The following is an 18,173-nucleotide window of genomic DNA, read 5'->3' on the forward strand; positions in this document are numbered from 1 at the left end:
CTTTCTGGTTCTGTCAGAGCGGGAATTCTGCTCTGCACTCAAGTCCCAGGGTTTGTTTGGATTGGGGGGGGGTTGGGAAGGTGTTGCTGCCTCAGAAAATCCGGAAGTTTTGACTCGGTGGAAACGTCTCCCCAGGAAAGGGAAACCCCGGGAGGGGCTGGGTCAGGGCCTGGGAACAGCCTGTGCAGTGCCAGGGCTTTCTAGGAAACAGGAATTTGGGAGGTGGGAAGGGCTGTGGCCCAGTGGGACGTTGAGGAGCAGCAGATTCCGCTGCCGCTTTCACTTTCGGCTCTCGGGGAAGGGATTTTTTTTTTTTTTCCCACCAGATCCCGGAGAAGGGTTATTTTCCTGGTGGTTCCAAAACAATTCAGGCACTGTGCCCTCCCGGCAGGATTTTGGGGTGGAGTCATGGAAAGGGAGGGGAATCCAAGGCACTGAAGCGAAAGGAGATTTGGGCTCGTTTCCCACAAATCTGGGCCGAGCAGGAGGATCAAAACTTTAAATAATTAATTACAGCCATTAAATCCCAGGGGGATGGTCAGGGGGGCTGGGAATGACGGGATTTTACACCTCAGAGTTGGCTCTGGGCAGTAAATTTGGGAACCTTGCTCCCAGTTTCACTTAGGCCAATTCCCAGCTGTGTTTCCCGGTGTTTGTGTTTCCAAACCCAGGGCAGTGCTGCCCCTGGGATATTCCAGGAGGGAATGAAAGGCACCAAGGGAGGGAAAACTTCCTTCTGTTTGTTGTCCCCTCAAAGGCAGCAGTTCTGAGGGAACAGCTGTGAACATCCCTCACTGACCTTTGAGAAAGGATTCCCTGCTTTTTTTTTGGGAGTATTTCAGCGTGTCTCCAGTCGGAATTCCAATCCTTTTTTCGCAGCTATTAATCCGTGGAATCAGGGTTTGGAAAACTTCAGGGTTGGAGGGAGAGGGAAGAGCCCAGGAGGAAGCAGAGCCTGAGCAAGAGGGTTGAGAATGTCCTGGTTGTGTTCCCGGGGGGGATACAGGAGAAAATGGGAAGTACAGGACGTACCATTCCCTGTCACATCCCCTTTGCCAGGAAGGGAAGTTGTCCTGATCCGCAGTGAGGTGGTGGATATGTGGATACAGGGATGTGGGGACATGGAGAGGAGCTCCATCCCACTCCCATGGTACAAAACAATCCCTGAGGTTTAATTCCAGCTCTGCTCTCGAGGGCTCAGGTTTCTGGCAAAGTTGGGAGCCCTGGAAGTGGCTCGGGAGGAGCTGATCCCCAAACCTGGATGTGAAGGGTTAAACAGGTCACACAAAATCGGAGAAACGCAAAAAAAAACCCCACCCAAAATGCACAAAAATCCTTTAAAGCATCCAAGGTGCTCATTCCAATCCCAGCTCTTTCCAAAGGAACAAGTAAAGCTTGATTATCTTTAGTCCTGGATTTCTGCTCTGCTTTCCCTCCTGGTTAAAAAATTCCTTAATTTCTGCTGTGCTGCCCTTCCTGGTCAGACAATTCCTTAACTTCTGCTGTGCTTTCCCACCTAGTTAAGATTATTCCCTAATCTCTGCTCTGCTTTTCCTCCTGGTTAAAAAATTCCTGAATTTCTGCTCCGCTGCCCCTCTTGGTCAGACAATTCCTTAATCTCTGCTGTGCTTTCCCTCCTGGTAAAAAAAGATTCCTTAATTCCTGCTGTGCTTTCCCTCCTGGTCAGACAATTCCTTCATTCCTGCTGCGCTGTCCCTGCTGGTTATCCAGGTGTTTTCCATCCCCCCTTGCCCATCCATGAGTGTGTTTTCCCATCCCATTCCCGTTCCCTTCAGGGTTCTCTTTGTGTCTGGTTTTTCGGGGACTCCATTGCAGGGGGGGTTTGGCTCCATGATCCTGGTGGATCCTGGTGTATCCCAAGATCCAGGCCTTCCTCTGTGGAGCTGTCCCTGCCCTCCCATGACCAGCAGAGTTCATTAATTCCCCTTTTTCCCCCCATTCCAGGATCCTGGGCCTCCCCCACCGTCCCCGCTGATGGGGCTGAAGCCTCTGCAGCTGCTGGAGATCAAAGCCAGGGGCAGGTTCGGGTGTGTGTGGAAAGCTCAGCTCCTCAACGAGTACGTGGCGGTGAAAATATTCCCCATCCAGGTGAGCTGGGATTCCTGGGATCCTGGATTCTTCCTCAGGTCATCACATTAAACCAGCTTGTCTTGGGGATCCCAGGGAGAGATTTTACCTGGTGTTCTGCATCCAACCCCAAATGTCTTGGAGGTGTGAGCGATGCAAGGGAGAGTTTCCTTGAGCTGAAATAAAGGTTTTAATGCATACGATTGAAATTTAAATTAGTGGAATGTCAAAACATCTGATTGGAATATTGAAATATTGAAGTATAAACTTTGTGGTTTTAGTCATAAAAACACATATGGAGCACCAGCAGCTTGAGGCAGCTCTCGCAACCTCAGTAATCCCATAAATAATAAACCAGTCAATAATCAGATCAAATTGAATTCCATGAAGGGACTGGGCCAGTGAAATGGGCCCCAGCTGAGGGAGACAACACTCAGGTCCCACCCAGCCAGTGCCCTTGGAAAGCCTCGCTTTAAACTGTGCCCAGAACTGTGCCACCCAGCCAAGTTAAAGGATCTGAATGTCCCTGCCTGGTGCTATTGGGCTGGATTAATTAATTCCATTAATAATTAAACCACACCCACACGCTGCTCCCCCGGGGAGGAGAAACACGGCGGGTCCTTCTTGCCGCGCGTGACAAATCCCACGGGTTTGAAACGCTGGGAAGGGCATTTCCTGCGGGAACAGCCCCCCCCTTTCCCGGGTGCTGAGTGGGATCCCCGTGGTTGTGTCCCAGGACAAGCAGTCGTGGCAGAACGAGTACGAGATCTACAGCCTGCCGGGCATGAAGCACGAGAACATCCTGCAGTTCATCGGCGCCGAGAAGAGGGGCAGCAGCATCGACGTGGACCTCTGGCTCATCACCGCCTTCCACGAGAAGGTGGGCCCGGATCCCTGCATCCCGGGGGTTCTTGTGGTTCGGAACAGCCTCTGTGGGAATGTCCCACAGACGTGGAATCCCAGCGGTCGAGGCACAAAAACCTAAACCGGTTTTCACTCGCCGGTCGCTCCTTGTTATGACGGTTTGTTTTCAGGCGACCGAGAAAGCCGTCGGGTTTTATTTAACAGGAAAACAGGCAAGCAAAAAATGAGTTCTGCCCTTTTTTTTTTCCTTTTGGCTTTTTAGAATATTTTTTCAGAATAATTTTTAGAACGTTTTTTGGGATATTTGTGGGTGTGCCCCACAGACCTGTGAGTCGGACCAACCCCACCCTGCAGAGCTCGTGGGGGTTTATTTTGGTTCCCCGTGGGTCAGTTGATAGTTGATGAACCCCAAGGCACGCAGATGAGTTCCCTGGTGACTGATGAGGGTGTGTGAGCTGTGGCTGCTTCCCGGGCAGGGCTCCCTGACGGATTTCCTGAAGGCCAACGTGGTGTCGTGGTCGGAGCTGTGTCACATCGCGCAGACCATGGCGCGGGGCCTGGCCTACCTGCACGAGGACATCCCGGGGCTCAAGGACGGCCACAAACCCGCCATCTCACACAGGTACCCCCGTTATCTCACACAGGTACCCCCGTTACCTCACACAGGCACCCCCAATTAATTATCTCCCACAGCCACCCCCGTCATCTCCCACTGACACAGCTCTCCTGCATCCCACCTGCATTATATATTTATAATATGTTCACATATATTATAAATGAATATAATATGTATTATATGTTTATATGTTATATTGTAAGTAATATTTGTATTTATATTTATATATTATATTGCAATTAATATTTGTATTTTCACTTAAATTACCTGTTTCTTAATTATTCTTTGTTTTATTATATTATTACACAAAATATTTTACATATTTATTATAGATAAATGTATATATTATATATAATTTTAGTATATATAATGTATAGTATATGTAATGTATAGTATATGTAATGTATAGTATATGTAATGTATAGTATATTATAAATACATATAATACATATTGTGAATATATATTACAAATATTTCTATTCATTGCTGTTTAAATTAACTATTTCTTTATAATTTTCTTACCTTTCATAAAATGTTCTTTGTTTTATTATAGTAATGTTTAATATATTAATATATATTAATATATAATTGATTATATATTCATATATTTATATATGAATAAATGTTATATAATATTTATTGTATATTTTAATGATTATTTTATAGATAATAATATTTGTGTTGATTGCTGTCTCAATTATCTCTCTCTATTTTCTTCCCTTCCACACCATAACGCTGGGTTATGATGTTCCTCTTTCCTTGGAATTCCGTCGGTGTTCCATGTTGTAGATCCCTAATTTTGGGGCTTTGTCTTTGCCTCGGCAGGGACATCAAAAGCAAGAATGTGCTGCTCAAGAACAACCTCACGGCCTGCATCGCTGATTTCGGCCTGGCCCTCAAGTTCGAGGCTGGGAAATCTGCAGGAGACACCCACGGGCAGGTAAATCCCCGTTCATTCCCAGGAATCCCCCCTCTCCCTCACTGCACGGCCCCTCTCCCCGATTTCATCCTGCCGGAGGGTTTGGATAAGAACATCGCAGTGTTCTATTCGTTGACACGGAGGAACTTCCAGGAGTTATCCCTGAGGAGGGGCAGGCATGGGAATGTCTGATCCCGGTGTCCTGGAGCCCTGGGATGTCCGTGCCCAGCTCCAAGCCCTGCCCTGTGTCCCCCTCCAGGTGGGCACCCGGCGCTACATGGCCCCGGAGGTGCTGGAAGGGGCCATCAACTTCCAGCGGGACGCGTTCCTGAGGATCGACATGTACGCCATGGGACTGGTGCTCTGGGAGCTGGCCTCGCGCTGCACGGCCTCCGACGGTACGGACCGGCATCGGCATCGCCATCGGGGTTTGGGACAGCCCCAGAGGTTCTGTGTGTGAATCCAGTGGTGGTTACAGCCCAGGGTTTGTTATCCCGGGAGAAGCGTCCTGGCACGTGGAATCCTGGGCTGTTTGTTCCCTGCCGTGGTAAGACAGACCCACAATCCCTGTGGGACTCCTGGAGCTCAAAACACCTGCTTTGCTCCCAAGTTCAGCCCCAAGGGTCGGTTTGAAGCACGAATTAACAAGGATTTGAAAAGAGAAATCTCATGTGGGTGCCAGGACGAGTCAGGATCAGCCCGGGATAAGGGAAAAGGCTCAGAAATGTTTTTGGAAAAGTTGCATTGTCAGTCCGGTCTTTCAAGCTGTAAATTCCACTGAGTGAACGTGACAGTTTCCCCTGGGCTGAGATGTTGTGTGTCCCAGCGGCTTCTCCAGGAGGGTGGGACCAGGTGGCTTTGAGGGCCCTTGCAAGCCGTTCCAGGCTCCTGATGAAGCCCTTTTCCCTGTGCAGGCCCCGTGGATGAGTACATGCTGCCCTTTGAGGAGGAGATTGGCCAGCACCCCTCCCTGGAGGACATGCAGGAGGTGGTGGTCCATAAAAAGAAGAGGCCCGTCCTGAGGGAGTGTTGGCAGAAACATTCTGTAAGTGTTACCAACCCCGAGCCTGGCATCCAAACCCTGCCCAGCCTGTGGGGTGTCCTGGGGAGAACTGAATAATTCTAGGAGGGATGGAATGGGCTGCAAATTAGTGTGTTCTTCATCCTGAAATACTCTTTGAGTGCTAGAAAGGGATTCTTTCGGGTTTCTGGTGAGGGATTCTTGAGTTACTTTTCGCTGAGGTGACACCTGATGGCTGATGGATTTCACCTCTTGGTGTGAGCTCCGGAATGCTGTGGTGACGCTGCAGCACTGCAGGGAAAGGCTTTGCTGGCTGCTGTGTATTGTTTAAATGTCACAAAGAATAATACAATACATAATAATTCGTACATAGTAATGCAATAAATAAGAATATAACAAAGCAGACCCAAGGCTCTGTCAGAGCCAACCTCGACACCACCAACCCCAAATCCCAACCCCACACCCTGTTGGACCCCGGGGTTCAGATTAGGCAGGAGGACCCTGGCTGTGGTTTTTTTTGGGGTGGGTGCCCCCTGGCTGACCCCGTGTGCCGTTCCTCCCCCGGCCCGCAGGGGATGGCGATGCTGTGCGAGACCATCGAGGAGTGCTGGGATCACGACGCCGAGGCGCGGCTGTCGGCGGGCTGCGTGGAGGAGAGGATCATCCAGATGCAAAAACTGACTAACATTATAACCACGGAGGACATCGTGACTGTGGTCACAATGGTGACCAACGTGGACTTTCCTCCCAAAGAATCCAGTCTATGATAGTTGCACTGGTCGTGGAAGCGCCCACGGGACTCTTCGGCGGAGCCGCTCCCGCGCGCACGGGCCGTGCCGGCGGGGAGAGCGGATGGTAAGTCTCTCTGGAAGCAGCACCAAGAGGTGTTGGTTTGTCCTTTGTTTGCCCCTCCCCTCGTCCCCAGCGTGGATCCACGAGACTTCCTGCATTCCCTGCTCGCACCTGAAGGACATGACCGGACCCCTCCCGTGCCGACGACAGCGAGGGACTTACATGAAGAATAACGGACCTGTCGGGGCTTAACGAGCGTTTTAAACACTGACACCCGATTTCTTAATCCCTGTCGGAAGAGACTAATTCCTTACATGAACTGCTGTTATTTTTTTTAAAATCAAACAGACAAAACAGAGAAAAAAAAAAAAAAACAAAAAAACCATTTCATTTCAGATTTAAAAAACAAAACAAAACAAAAACAAACGACAGAAGAAAAACAAACAAACAGAAAACAAAAAAAAAACAAAAAAAGGGTAACTTTGTTTTTATCGCATTCGTCGTCGTTTCTATCAAAATGACTCGTCGTGACGCGACTACGACACAGCTTGTGAATGTTCCGTGTGCTGCTGTTCCGTGTACAGGACCGAGAGGAATCAGTGGGATAGAGCAAAGAGGCTTCCAAGTATTACTTAACCTCCCTCAAAACCAGGTATACCTCAGTTCCACCTCCTAAATTATCGTCGACAACACTAATTGGGATGATGAACCGCTCCGTGTTTTGTAAATGATGTTTATTCCCCGTCCCTGTGTTATTTAAGAAGGGGAAGGTGCCCCCAGGAATGGCCATTCCCAGAGCCGTGTTTTTTAGCCTTTTCTTGTACTCGCTTGTTGTGTATAAAAAAAGAGAAAAAAAAAGTGCTGTTTATTGAAAGAAAAGTTCCCTCCCTCTTTTAGTTGAAAGCTTTTCCCTCTGTTTCCCAGAGTATCTCATCCATTTATTTAACTGATACTATTTAGGTTTGCTGTGTCTGAGGAATATTTGAAAACTTAAGCATGACTTTTTTTTTTTTTTAATTTTCTGTGAGCTGTGACACTGGAAAGCTCTGAATTCTTGTTCTTTTTTTTTTTTTAAAAAAAAAAAATTCTTTTTTTTTTCTTTCCTATTTATGTTGGTGCCGAGATTGCCGCGTGTTCCCTGTCCCAGCAAACAGTGGGGGCTGTGTCCCTGTTCCAGGATCACCTCAGGAAGCTCAGTTCCCCCCTCCCAGTTCCTCACTCCCTGCTTGGAGATCTGCAATTCCCTCCGCTCAAAGCTCGGTGCCATCCCCTGGGAGCGCAGCTCACGCTCCCTGGGATCCACAGGTTTATCCTGGAGTCACACAGAGAGTTCTGGGCTACAGATTCCAGCTCCTAAATTTCAGGGATAACTTAGTTGTGCTCACCTTGTGCAATGACCATTCCGAGGTAACGAATATCCATAGCGCAGACTCGCCAAAAATGAGGAAAAAACGTGGAAGTGGCTCCCACTGGAGTTCAGGATGTCACCCCTTGTGTTGGAATTACAGAGACTGGGAGCTGGGTGCTGCAGTGCTTCTCCCAGCGCGGTCTCACCACGTCGATTGGATCCTTTACCCAAAATTCCAAGGACAGGAAATGTTGGAATGGGGAGCGCAGAGCGGGCAGCGGCCCCTGGAGTGCTGAGTGTGTGTCCGTGTTCCCCTGTGTGTCCAGTCAGTGTCTTTGGAAACAGCTTTAACAGTGCTGGGAGCTCGCTGAGGATGGCTGGGCAGCCCTGGGATGGGAATTCAGGCCTGGGATGGGAATTCAGCCCTGGGAACAGCGGGATGTGATGGATGAAGGGAGAGGGAAGGGCTGATGTTCCACTCAGGGCTGTGCCTTAGGGACCTGCGCTCCACAGGGGAGAATTCCACCTTGTGACACTTCCCTTTTTAATCCAGTTTTGATTTAACTTCACACACACACAGGACAGGAACGGAGTTCTGAACAAATCCCAATCCACTTGTACTCCCTGAGACCTCTGGGCTCCCAAGGAGCGAAACTCGGAGTGAATGGAGTTGGACTCTGTGCTCTCTGAGATCTGGTGCAAAGCCTGACGGTGTGTAAAGTGTCCAGCATTTGTGTTACCCTCAAACTGGGGTTTCTCACAGCACTTGTACCTCTGCCTTTGCGCTCTGCCGGTGGCTGTCCCAGCTCAGTTCTTGTCCTGCTCCCATTCCCTGGGATTGAACAGCGTGATGTAGCGTCCCTGAGAACAGGCTGCTCCTTGGAGGTGCTTTGGGACTGGTCAGACTGGTCTCCCCTGGGCTGTCCTGGCCAGCTGCTCTCTGGGGTTGGACATGAATTCTGCTTTCACTGCTGGAGCATTGACTGAGCTGAGCTGCCAGGGCAGGGGCCAGGGAGCCCGGTGCTTGGGAACACTTTGGCATTGTCCCTGCCTGTCCCCTGGCTCCCAGTCCAGGGATGGCCCTGGAGCGGTCCCCGATCCCGCACGGCTCTGCTCCCGCCCCCCCCAGCCCAGGGGGTGTCCCAGCAGGGCTGGCATTCCTGGGCTCGTCCCAAACTGCCCCCCAGACATGGAAACACCCACCCAGGCCCAGCCTGCCCCGCTCCCCTCAGCACTGACAGCACCCGTAGGGCCCCCCTGCTCCTCCTCCAGCTTTTTGAACCTCTTGTGAGACCTTCCTGGTCCAAAGCCAGGAAGATGCAATACACACCCGTGGGCAACAGGACTCCAGTAGCATCCTTGATGGAACATCTGTTACCTCAGATACTCAACCAGCAGGAACTGCTTTTGTTCTCCCTCCTCCTTTCATTTTGTTTCGGTCCATCTTCTCTCCGTTCCCTCTCGAGTTTGGGGAGCGATTTCTTTACCTTTCCTCTCTGTATTTGTCAGTGTTTTGGGCACAGGTTGTTGTACTACTGTCAAAAGGTACTTGCTGGGTTTCTGCAAGTGCTGAAAAAAAAAAAAACCCCAACCAATCCCCTCCCTCCCCCGTTCCCCCAACCCTCAATAAAGTGATTGTTAAATATTGTACAAATACAAATGTATACTCTGCCCTATTCCCCCAACGGGAAAATAAAAAATGTGACTACTCTGACTTGCAAATGCCTCCTTTTAAACTGCTTTTCAACAGGTGGGGCTGATCTCGAGCCCAACTGGGAGTCCTGTGGCAAAAAAAAAAAAAAAAAAGAGAAGGGGAAGGTGTTACAGGTCAAATCTGGTGAGAACCTGCCTCAACTCCAGCACTTCTGAGGGAAAATTCCCCTCTTTTGTATCAGGACACTGCAGCATTCCCTGTATTTTATCCCTTTATTTTTTATCCCTGTTTGCAGTGTGCTGAGGAGGGTGAGGCCCTGCTCCCAGGGCAGTGCCAGCTGCTGCCAAGGGCAGGGAGAAGCCACGTGCTGGGAATTCCACACACTGCCACTGCTATTCCCTCTGCTGCAGCCCAAGGTCAGGGCTTGGCTGCCTCTTCCTTCTCCACAGGGATCAACCACTTCCAGGAGAGCTACCCAGGAAGCAGCGGAGAACCCCTCCCATTTTACAAGGCCAGCTGGAATTACAGGAGCTCCACTGAAAAACAGGGAGATTGGGCTTGGCTGAATCCACCCTTTCCTTCCTGGAGAACAGCTGCTGCAGGAAAGCCTTTCCAGAAGGTGTGCAGGAGTGGCATCACTGACAGCACCTGCATCATAAGGATGATCTTTCAGGTCCCTTCCAGCCCTAACCATCCCAGGACTGTTTATCCCTGCTTTCCCAGGCACTGCTCTGCCCCTGGGGAGGTGCAGGTGTGCAGACAGAAACTCCATGAAGCAAAGAGTAAATTAAATAACCTGGGACTGCCAAGGGCTCCTCACCCCAGAGCTGCCAGCAGAGGCCAGGGCAGCGCTCCCGGCCGGCATTCCCAAACCCTCCTCGTGCCGGGATGCGCTGGCCACGTCACACCTCGGCTGGAAGCAGCAGAAGGTTGGGATGAAAGGTTTAATGAAGTGATCAAAGATTTAATTGGGTGCATTTTCCAGGCCAGGTGAGATTTGAGGAGAAGCACGGGGTGAGCTCTGACCGGCTCGTGCCGCAGGACTGCCGGGAGGGCAGCGGGGCCTGAGCCATGATCCAGAGGGACAAACTCCAAGGACTTGGATTGAGAAGTTGGCACCGAGCTGAGCTAAACCACCTAAGCCTTGGAGTCAGTCACAGGGGCGGCCGCTGGGAGACACAACGTGAGCGTAGCTCCCCTTCCAGCACATCCCAGATGGATCAGCACTGCGGGCTCCTTCCAGGGATTCGTTAATCCGAACAGTCTCCCGTGGGTAACGCTCCATCTCCTGGCGCTGGCACTTCCCTGCCGGAGCAGCCGTGGAGCTCAGAGCCAGCTGAGGGAGGAGGCTGCCCACTGCTTCACGTCCGTGGGGCAGTTGGGATACACCTGCAGCGCATCCATGATCTGGGTGTTGTCCAGCAGCAGCTTCATCAGCAGATACTCCCGCTGCGCCCGCACCGACGGCCTCTCCAGGGGCTTCACCAGCTCCAGCTGCAGCAGGTGCTCGAAGGCCTGGAATGCAGGAGGGGGGCCAGGGGAAGTCATTCCTGCCGGGAGCAGGGTGTCCCTTCCAGCCCCAGAACACCCCAGCTTCCTGTCAGGGTTACATCTGCCCCCTCGGACCTGTGCTCTGGGAAACAAACCCAGGTCCTGAAAGCTTTCCAGTAAAAACATCCCGTGTCAGGCTCACCTTCATGACAACTGGCTTTTCGAAGTTGTACATGGAATGTGCTTTCCTCTGGATGAACTTCTGGAATTCTGTGTGGGTGACAGATAAGGGAAAGGTCAGTGAGGGGGCAGGGAGGGGTTTGGTGGCCGTGAAGCCCAGGATTGCTCTCACCATTGTAAACCATCTGGAAGTTGAAGGGTTCTCCATCATACACGTCGTTCAGGTGCTTCATGGCAATGATGAGGCAGATTTCCAGCACAGACAAACCTGCAGGAAGAGACGGGAGAGCCCTCAGGATCCCCCCCTGAGCACATCAGAGGCACGAGCAGTTCACTCACTGTCTGCATTCCTCTTTATTTTTTTATGCTCCAGGCCTCACCCATCTGTGTTATTTACCTTCATTATGTTAAAAAAAGAAATCCAGAACTGGGGAGAACATTTGTTCTCCATGTGTTTGAAGCGAGGCTGTTAAGCCATGGAGAAGCAAGACATTTAAGTGTATAATTTGGCAGTTCCAATCCATAGATGGGTGAGCTCCAGCAAGCAGAGGCTCAGGTTGTCCGTGTCTCTCCCCTCAGGGGGATTCCAGAGGGGCACCTGACACTTTCCCTTTCTCCTGAGAGGCGTTTTTCCGGGAGAAAGGCTGAGCTTTACCGTGCACGATGTTGGCCTTGGAGTCGGTGCTGTGCTGCCTGCTGGCCTCCTGCAGGTCTGCTGCCGTGAGCAGGGGGTGCTGCACACTCACTGCGCTGACAGCCAGCATCTGCAAACAAGCAGGACACGCTCATTCCGCTCCTCAGCCACGGACAGCTCCTGCCTGGAGACGGGACACTCCACTAGAAACATTAGGGAATAGAACTCCCACATGTAAATTGTGGAAACCTCACTAATAGCTGGAGTTACAACCCCCCCGTTTGCCAGGAGGGTTTTCCAAGCTTAAAATGTCAAAGCCTCCCCACTGGAGGAGGTAAACCCTCAGGAACCTGTTTGGATCCATTCCCATGGATCAGCACTTCAGCAGCTGTTTTACATCTGGGACACCTTCCACTGTCCCAGGTTGCTCCAACCTGGCCTTGGACACTTCCAGGGATCCAGGGGCAGCCACAGCTTCTCTGCCCAACCTGTGCCAGGGCCTGCCCACCCTCAATTTCTCCCCTAAATCCCATCTCAAACTGAGTAATTTGGGAGATGAGAGTTAACTTCCAGCTCCGTATTTCCATGGATTAGTTGCCTCCAGCACCTCAGGATTTGAGATGAATACCCCATTTCCTGGACTAGTGTCACAGTAGTGGATGATTTAGGGGTGGGCTCCCTGGATTGCTCCCAGCTCTGGGAAACAACGTGGTGCCTCATCACACACTTCATGAAGGGATCTTATCTGACCTTGGAAGTGATAAAAGGAAGCCAAAGCATTTCCTCCATGTGAATAAAAGGGCTGCAGGTTTAGCAGGAAGAAGAAGAAGGTTTAGTAGGAAGAAAAAGGTGTTTTCTATATGAATATAAATATCTCCAAGCACATACCAAGAGGAAGTAGAGCGAGCGCAGGTCCTTGGTGTGGTGGAAAAGGTTCTGCAGCACATCCTGTGCAGTTTTATCCTCTGAGAGACGCTAAAAAAAAAAAAAAAATAAAAAAAAAAATAAAGTGGCATTTACATCATCCCAAATAATTTTATGCTCACCTGGAAAAATGAGGGTTAAGCAGTTCTTTGAAAGAGCTCAGCTCATGGCTGACAACACAATTCTTCACATCTACTCTCAACTTTCTGTGACCATTTTACCCCCAGACTTCGACGAGCAAAGGTTTATCACCATTGAATTTATTCCACAACAAACTCAATAGCAGTCTCAGGTAAAAGCTTTACACTCATTAACTGGTCTTACTGTAGAATTTTTACTGAAACCAAGTACCAAAAGCTTTGAATACCTGAATATTGTCATTCCATTTTTGTGCAAAAGGCTGATCAGGAAATTCGGCAGGAAGGGAAAGCTGCTCTTTAAATATCTTAAGGTATTGTTTAAAATCAAAGGAATTCATCAAATATATCTGTCTGTGAGAGAACCTTGATTTTACTCTCTTCTCCAAGAGCTCCAGGATATCCTTGATTTAAAAAAAAAAAAAAAAGTAATTAAAAAAGGAAATTAATTTAGCGCATTCTTTGGTAATTTGTCTGTACTGTAGCAAAGTAAAAGGTGCTGAAAAAAAAAAGAATTATTAAATTCTCAGGCTTCAAACATTCCAACCAGACCTGTGCTGACTGTTTTAACTGATGTGCCTGGAAATGCCTGACAAGCCTCTCCCCAGCCCACGTGATGCCCCACATCACCCGGGATCAGCAGTTGCTAGGAAACCCTGCAACATTTCTCCATAGATGATGGAAATGCTTCGGCTCCCTAAGCCTGGAATCAAGACATTTCACCCCAAAAACTCCAGGCAAGTTGTCTGTGTGGTCACAACCACGTTGCCTGTTGTCAGACTGAGAGAATACAGCTTAAAAAAAAAAACCAAAAACCAGTTAGGAGCAAACAAAAAAATCCTCAGAAACAACTGTCACCACAGGGCAGCTCTGAAGGCAATTCCTTAATTACACTCCCAAAGTATCACCTAAACCCAGACAAACCCCAGAATTCAGGATTGATGAAATATCTTTATTATTATTCTTCCTGTCATAACTCTCCTCACCAGTTAACTCAGAGAACAGTTTAACCTTTACAGAGTTTCCACAGTGCTGCGAGTTGACGAGATCCATAACCTGCCCGTCACTCCCTTTGAACGCCGCCGTAAAAATCACGGGAAATCGAACGTGGATCCCAAACCCGGGTTGGATCCGTTTAAGGATGGATGAAGGATGGAGGATGCAGGAGGGGGCGCAGGTTCTCACCTGCCTGCAGGTGAGCCCGATGACGGTGACGGGAGCCTGCGCCGACTGGGAGATGTCGAACAGGTTGTAGAGCAGGGTCTGGTTCTTGTGGTGGACGAACAGGTCGAACTCATCCAGGACAAACAGCACCGGGCAGCTGCTGCTCCGGTCTCCTGGAGGGCAGTTTGGAAAGTCAGCAGGGAACTTCACCCAGCAGACCCCCCCCCCCACCTCTATGGCTTTCACTAATTACAGCCTTAATAATTTACATGTTGATGTCTCTTAGCTCTTAAGCAAAGCCCTCCTTTCACAGGGCAGAAAGAAAAACACCCTGAAGAACAGGGGAAGGTTTTGTTGTTGTTCTGCCAAGCAGCATTTCTGGCTTCCAGGGAGGACAGACACAACAACTGACACCAAAGATTGGTTTTATTTACCTCTCCTTAAAGCTTCCAGAAGGAATGCAAGGTTTTCAGCAAAACTGCCCTGCATGGAGAAGGAAAAGAGATTTTCAAAGTGATTCTCTGCATTGTTCAGCTGCAGCAGGTTCAGGCAGGTACTGAAGGCCATCTCCCCTTCTAAAACCCAGTTCCAGAAGAGAGGGAATGTTTCAGTGGAGAGAAGGACATTCCTGCAAATCCAGAACACTCACTGAGTAACGGGCAGCAAGCAGTGGTAGCTCTGAGCAGTGGCCCAAGTTATTTCCCACTCAAAGGAATGAAATTTAATCTGAAGCACTTCAGTCACTCTCCCTATGACTGAATTCAGCACTGATGTAAGTGGGTTTACCTTTGGGAAAAGGTGCTTCAATAGAAATAAATATTTTAGCAGAAATTCCACGCAGAAGGAGAGCTTGAGGAAGCCTGGGAGAGGCTGCATGTATATTTATACACTAAAGATGCCAGAACACCAAAGAACCTGCTGGGTGGTTGGTTAACTTGCTAACTCCTGAAATGTTAAAAGACAATGCTCACAGAATACCCCACCCCTCTGAACAAAGAGCTTCAGTTTGGTCCCTTTAGGGGCTTGTCCTTCCTTCCTTCCTCCTCCTCCAAGGAACAACCGTTCCACAAAGCCAGTTTCCCAGACGGGGGGTTTCTGAGGGAAGTGAGTGAAGATACTCACAAAGACTTTATCCCCAACCACATTTTCCAGCTGCAGCTGCCTGGTGATCTCCTTCAGGGCCACTTTATCGCTCGTCTGCAGGAGCCCTGCAAGAAAGTGATGTTGGGGCCACAGCAAATTGCTGAAAGCAAACTGTGTACAGAGAATGTATTTTCAGTACATGCAGTATTAGAACTGGATAACGTAACACTGGATCCATGCTGAATTACTTGCCATTCAGGTGAACTTCCAACAGGTTCTCTCGAACTTGTTTCGTTTCCCTGAGGTCTTTTAAGACGTGATTTAATAACTAGGAAGGAAAAAAAAAAATACAGAAGATTAATTGCCACTGGGTTTATCCACTCCTTCCCCACCACCACTCCCTGGTGTTTTGGGGGTTATCCTTCCCCTGGAGCATCTTGGGGAACAGAAAAAGGTGACAACAACTGGTTTGGAAATGCAAATATAAGTGACCAGCGAAGTGGCAGGGTGACTGGTGTCAGCCTGGGTATGTTTAACAGCTATTAACTTGTTTCTGTTGAACTTATTTAAAAGCCTGAAGACCTCCAATGGAATTTTCCTAATTGTTCCATCTTGAATGCTTCCTGCAGTAAGAGCCAGTCCATTTAGCACATTATGTATTGATGGGAACATAAGAGACCTGAGTGATAGATAATACTGAAGGATAAAACACTTCAGTTCCTTGTCATCCCTTCATGTGCCTCAAATTAAAAGGAGTTCCTTTAAAAGATAAACCACAGCCACTCATATTGTACCTCCTGGCAGTTCAGGGAACAACATTCCTTGGCACATTTCAAACACGATGAAGACACCTGGTCATTTTTTTTACATGTGTAGAAACCCACCCCTTAGACTTTCACAGCTTTTGGATGCCTCTTCAGTCATTTTTACAGTGGGGGGGCCAATAGAAATAGCAGGTTAATTCCAGAGTGATCAAAAGGTGGTTTTAATGGCAGAGAGAACTGCAAGGAACCCGTTTCTCCACACTGCTGTTCCACAGAATCAGCTCACAAGAAGCCCTGGAATATTTTGCATTTCTGTGTGAACCGTCTCTTTAAAAACAAGCAGAGATGGAAATGCAGCTCCCAGAGCTCCCCAGGATTTCACTGGGGTCATGCAGCTCGTGCCTAATTTGCTGAACTTCCACTGGGTGTTCCTACCGTGGTCTTCCCTGATCCTCTGGGCCCAATGATGAGGGCAGAATTACTTTCTCCATGCAAAGTGGTTCTTTTCAGCAGCTCCAGCAAATGCCTGTGATGGAGACAGTGACAGGATGAAGGGAAAAGAGTCACTGAAACTCGGGAAAATACGGAGAATCAGAGAAAACTGGCTACGCTTTCAGCTTCCTCTCAGGGCATGCAAAATGTGATACAATGAGGCGCAGAGGGCTGAGTGATCAGAGCTCTTAAAACAGTTTAAAGCATTAAAACCTAAAAGAAGTTGAGAGTATCACTAATTCATAAAGCTCTGCAGTTGCCCCACCACCAAAGGACAGAATTCCACAGCTGGGTTACACTACCCTTTTTATTCAGTGTTACTTTCTCTCTCCCAGAAGAAACCCCAGCTCCCATCAGGTGACTCCACTTGCACAAAGTTGCTCTTGGGGAAAAAAAAACCTGTTTAAAGCAAGTTCTTCAGATACATGGTTGCTGTTTTCAGGCTTTGACCTGCCCCTGGAAGATGTTTAGGGCTGGGACTGTTACTGCCACAGCAACTCATCTCCTCCTAACTCTGGCCCCGAGAAGCAGGTTTGTTTTAAATACGGGTTTCTACTTCAAAAACCATGATGTCAACAACCAAAGTTTCAAATTTAGTTTCAGAACAGCTTACCAACAAATAGGAGAAAATATGAAGTGAAAATAAGAGAATTCAACTGTTTGCTTGGCCAGGCCATTATGGAAAGCCTTAGAACGTGCACTAAAAGTCAGGCCCAGACAAAACAAAACAAAAGGTTGTTCCAGGAGCTACAGGTGAGAAACGAGGACAAGAAATCCCAAACTCAGAGCCTGACAAAACCAGCCAGGAACAGTTGTATAAAACCCCTTAAAATGTGAGGCAAAGCATTTTTAGCAGCACTGCGCTGCAGGTCATTGAAGCCAGGATAATTCTGAAAAACAGATCCAGCAGCAGAAGATTCTGACTTCACCTGATTATTTTTTTTTTTTTTTCTCCTGAAGTTCAGTTAGAAATGACTAGAGGCTGCTCACTCACCTGTACTGGTGCTCAACCCCAAACAGCTTCCCAGTAGCACTGGAGTGGGGACAGAACCTTTCACGTAGAATTTGTTGCACCTGCAGGGATAACACAAAGAGGATTTTGGGTGCTTGAAGCACCAGAATGTTCCAGCAGTAAAATAACTGTGAGATATGCACGTTTGTCGTGTCACAGATGTTCTGTAACATGTAAATATTTACTGCCACCGATGACACAGGGGTCTTGAAAGCAAAAATAAAGCTGCAGTAGGCAGAACCTTGTATAAATATTACGTAAAAGAGAAAACACAGGTAAATTGTGAAGTGTTTTTATTAAGGATCCAAGAAGTAACACTTGAAGGAAACAATTAGGTGACAAGCTGAAAGAAGTATAAAAGCCATTCACAGCCCTAGAAATTACATCCAGTACCCATACAAGTCTTTTTTTTTTAAAAATATGGAATTCTACAGTTGGCAGAGGATGGAAAAGTTCCCTAACTGAAAACCAAAGTCGTGGCTGAAGCTGTTACTGACCTGTGAAATGCACTCAGCACTCGCTCCACAGCTCTCCTTCAGCTTACGCTTACTCATTGCAGATTTCATCTTTAAAGAAGACAGAAAATTAAACATTACATTCCAAATAACGTCCACCAGAAGCTGTACTTAGATGGTGGCTATTTTTGAAGGACTTAGAACTGCAGAGAACATCTTTTCTTAACAAATAACGACGCAGCAGCTCGCCTTGCCAGACCCAAAACCCTGAAAGTGTTTTTGATTCATTTTTTGCTTAATTTTAATTCCTTTTAATCAGCGTTTAGGATGCTTTGGATAACAATAACCGCAGCATCTCTCTGGATAAGCTGGCTCTGAAGGGGACTGGGGGGTCCTGAGGGGTTTTGGGGAACCATAGGAGGGCTGTGAGGGGGGGGAATGTCTGAATGGGGGGTTCTGGGGGGCTTCTGAGGACCCTGAGAGGGCCCATGAGGGGTCTGGGGGGCCCACAAAGAGCTGGGAGGGAGGGCTGTAG

The 18,173-nt window shown here is 48.6% G+C and overlaps 2 protein-coding genes across 2 annotated transcripts in view; one reads left to right on the forward strand and one right to left on the reverse strand.

Moving 5' to 3' along the window:
- ACVR2A (activin A receptor type 2A) overlaps nt 1–7,144 on the forward strand; it is a 39,667-nt gene extending 32,523 nt beyond the window's left edge. The window contains exons 5-11 of the mRNA XM_027908575.1: nt 1,966–2,109; nt 2,825–2,968; nt 3,429–3,574; nt 4,394–4,508; nt 4,747–4,885; nt 5,402–5,532; nt 6,081–7,144. Coding sequence (XP_027764376.1) covers nt 1,966–2,109; nt 2,825–2,968; nt 3,429–3,574; nt 4,394–4,508; nt 4,747–4,885; nt 5,402–5,532; nt 6,081–6,275 — 1,014 coding nt within the window. The 3' untranslated portion in view covers nt 6,276–7,144. The remainder of the gene's footprint in view (nt 1–1,965; nt 2,110–2,824; nt 2,969–3,428; nt 3,575–4,393; nt 4,509–4,746; nt 4,886–5,401; nt 5,533–6,080) is intronic.
- A 3,270-nt stretch (nt 7,145–10,414) lies between these two features.
- ORC4 (origin recognition complex subunit 4) lies at nt 10,415–17,835 on the reverse strand. Its single transcript, XM_027908576.1, has 13 exons — nt 17,681–17,835; nt 17,166–17,245; nt 16,115–16,205; nt 15,168–15,243; nt 14,955–15,040; nt 14,267–14,315; nt 13,854–14,005; nt 12,899–13,072; nt 12,496–12,582; nt 11,629–11,737; nt 11,146–11,241; nt 10,996–11,063; nt 10,415–10,817 (listed from the first exon to the last, which is right to left on the reverse strand). Exons 1-13 carry the CDS (start codon nt 17,774–17,776, stop codon nt 10,629–10,631), a joined length of 1,353 nt encoding a protein of 450 aa, XP_027764377.1. The 5' UTR covers nt 17,777–17,835; the 3' UTR covers nt 10,415–10,628.
- Nucleotides 17,836–18,173: the final 338 nt, after the last annotated feature.

This window comes from Empidonax traillii, unplaced genomic scaffold, assembly GCF_003031625.1.
Source record: "Empidonax traillii isolate 1590-97213 ecotype Southwest subspecies unplaced genomic scaffold, ASM303162v1 scaffold1758:size69087, whole genome shotgun sequence".
In the NCBI taxonomy this organism is placed as follows: Eukaryota; Metazoa; Chordata; class Aves; order Passeriformes; family Tyrannidae; genus Empidonax; species Empidonax traillii.

Excerpts from the sequence above, each read along its gene's own strand:
- ORC4 (XM_027908576.1), bottom strand. The coding sequence starts at position 17,776 with ATGTTTAATTTTCTGTCTTCTTTAAAGATGAAATCTGCAATGAGTAAG. Across the intron at positions 14,316-14,954 it reads TGGTTGGGGATAAAGTCTTT|GGCAGTTTTGCTGAAAACCT; the intron begins GTGAGTATCTTC and ends TTCTCCATGCAG. Across the intron at positions 14,006-14,266 it reads TCTGGAAGCTTTAAGGAGAG|GAGACCGGAGCAGCAGCTGC; the intron begins GTAAATAAAACC and ends ACTGCCCTCCAG.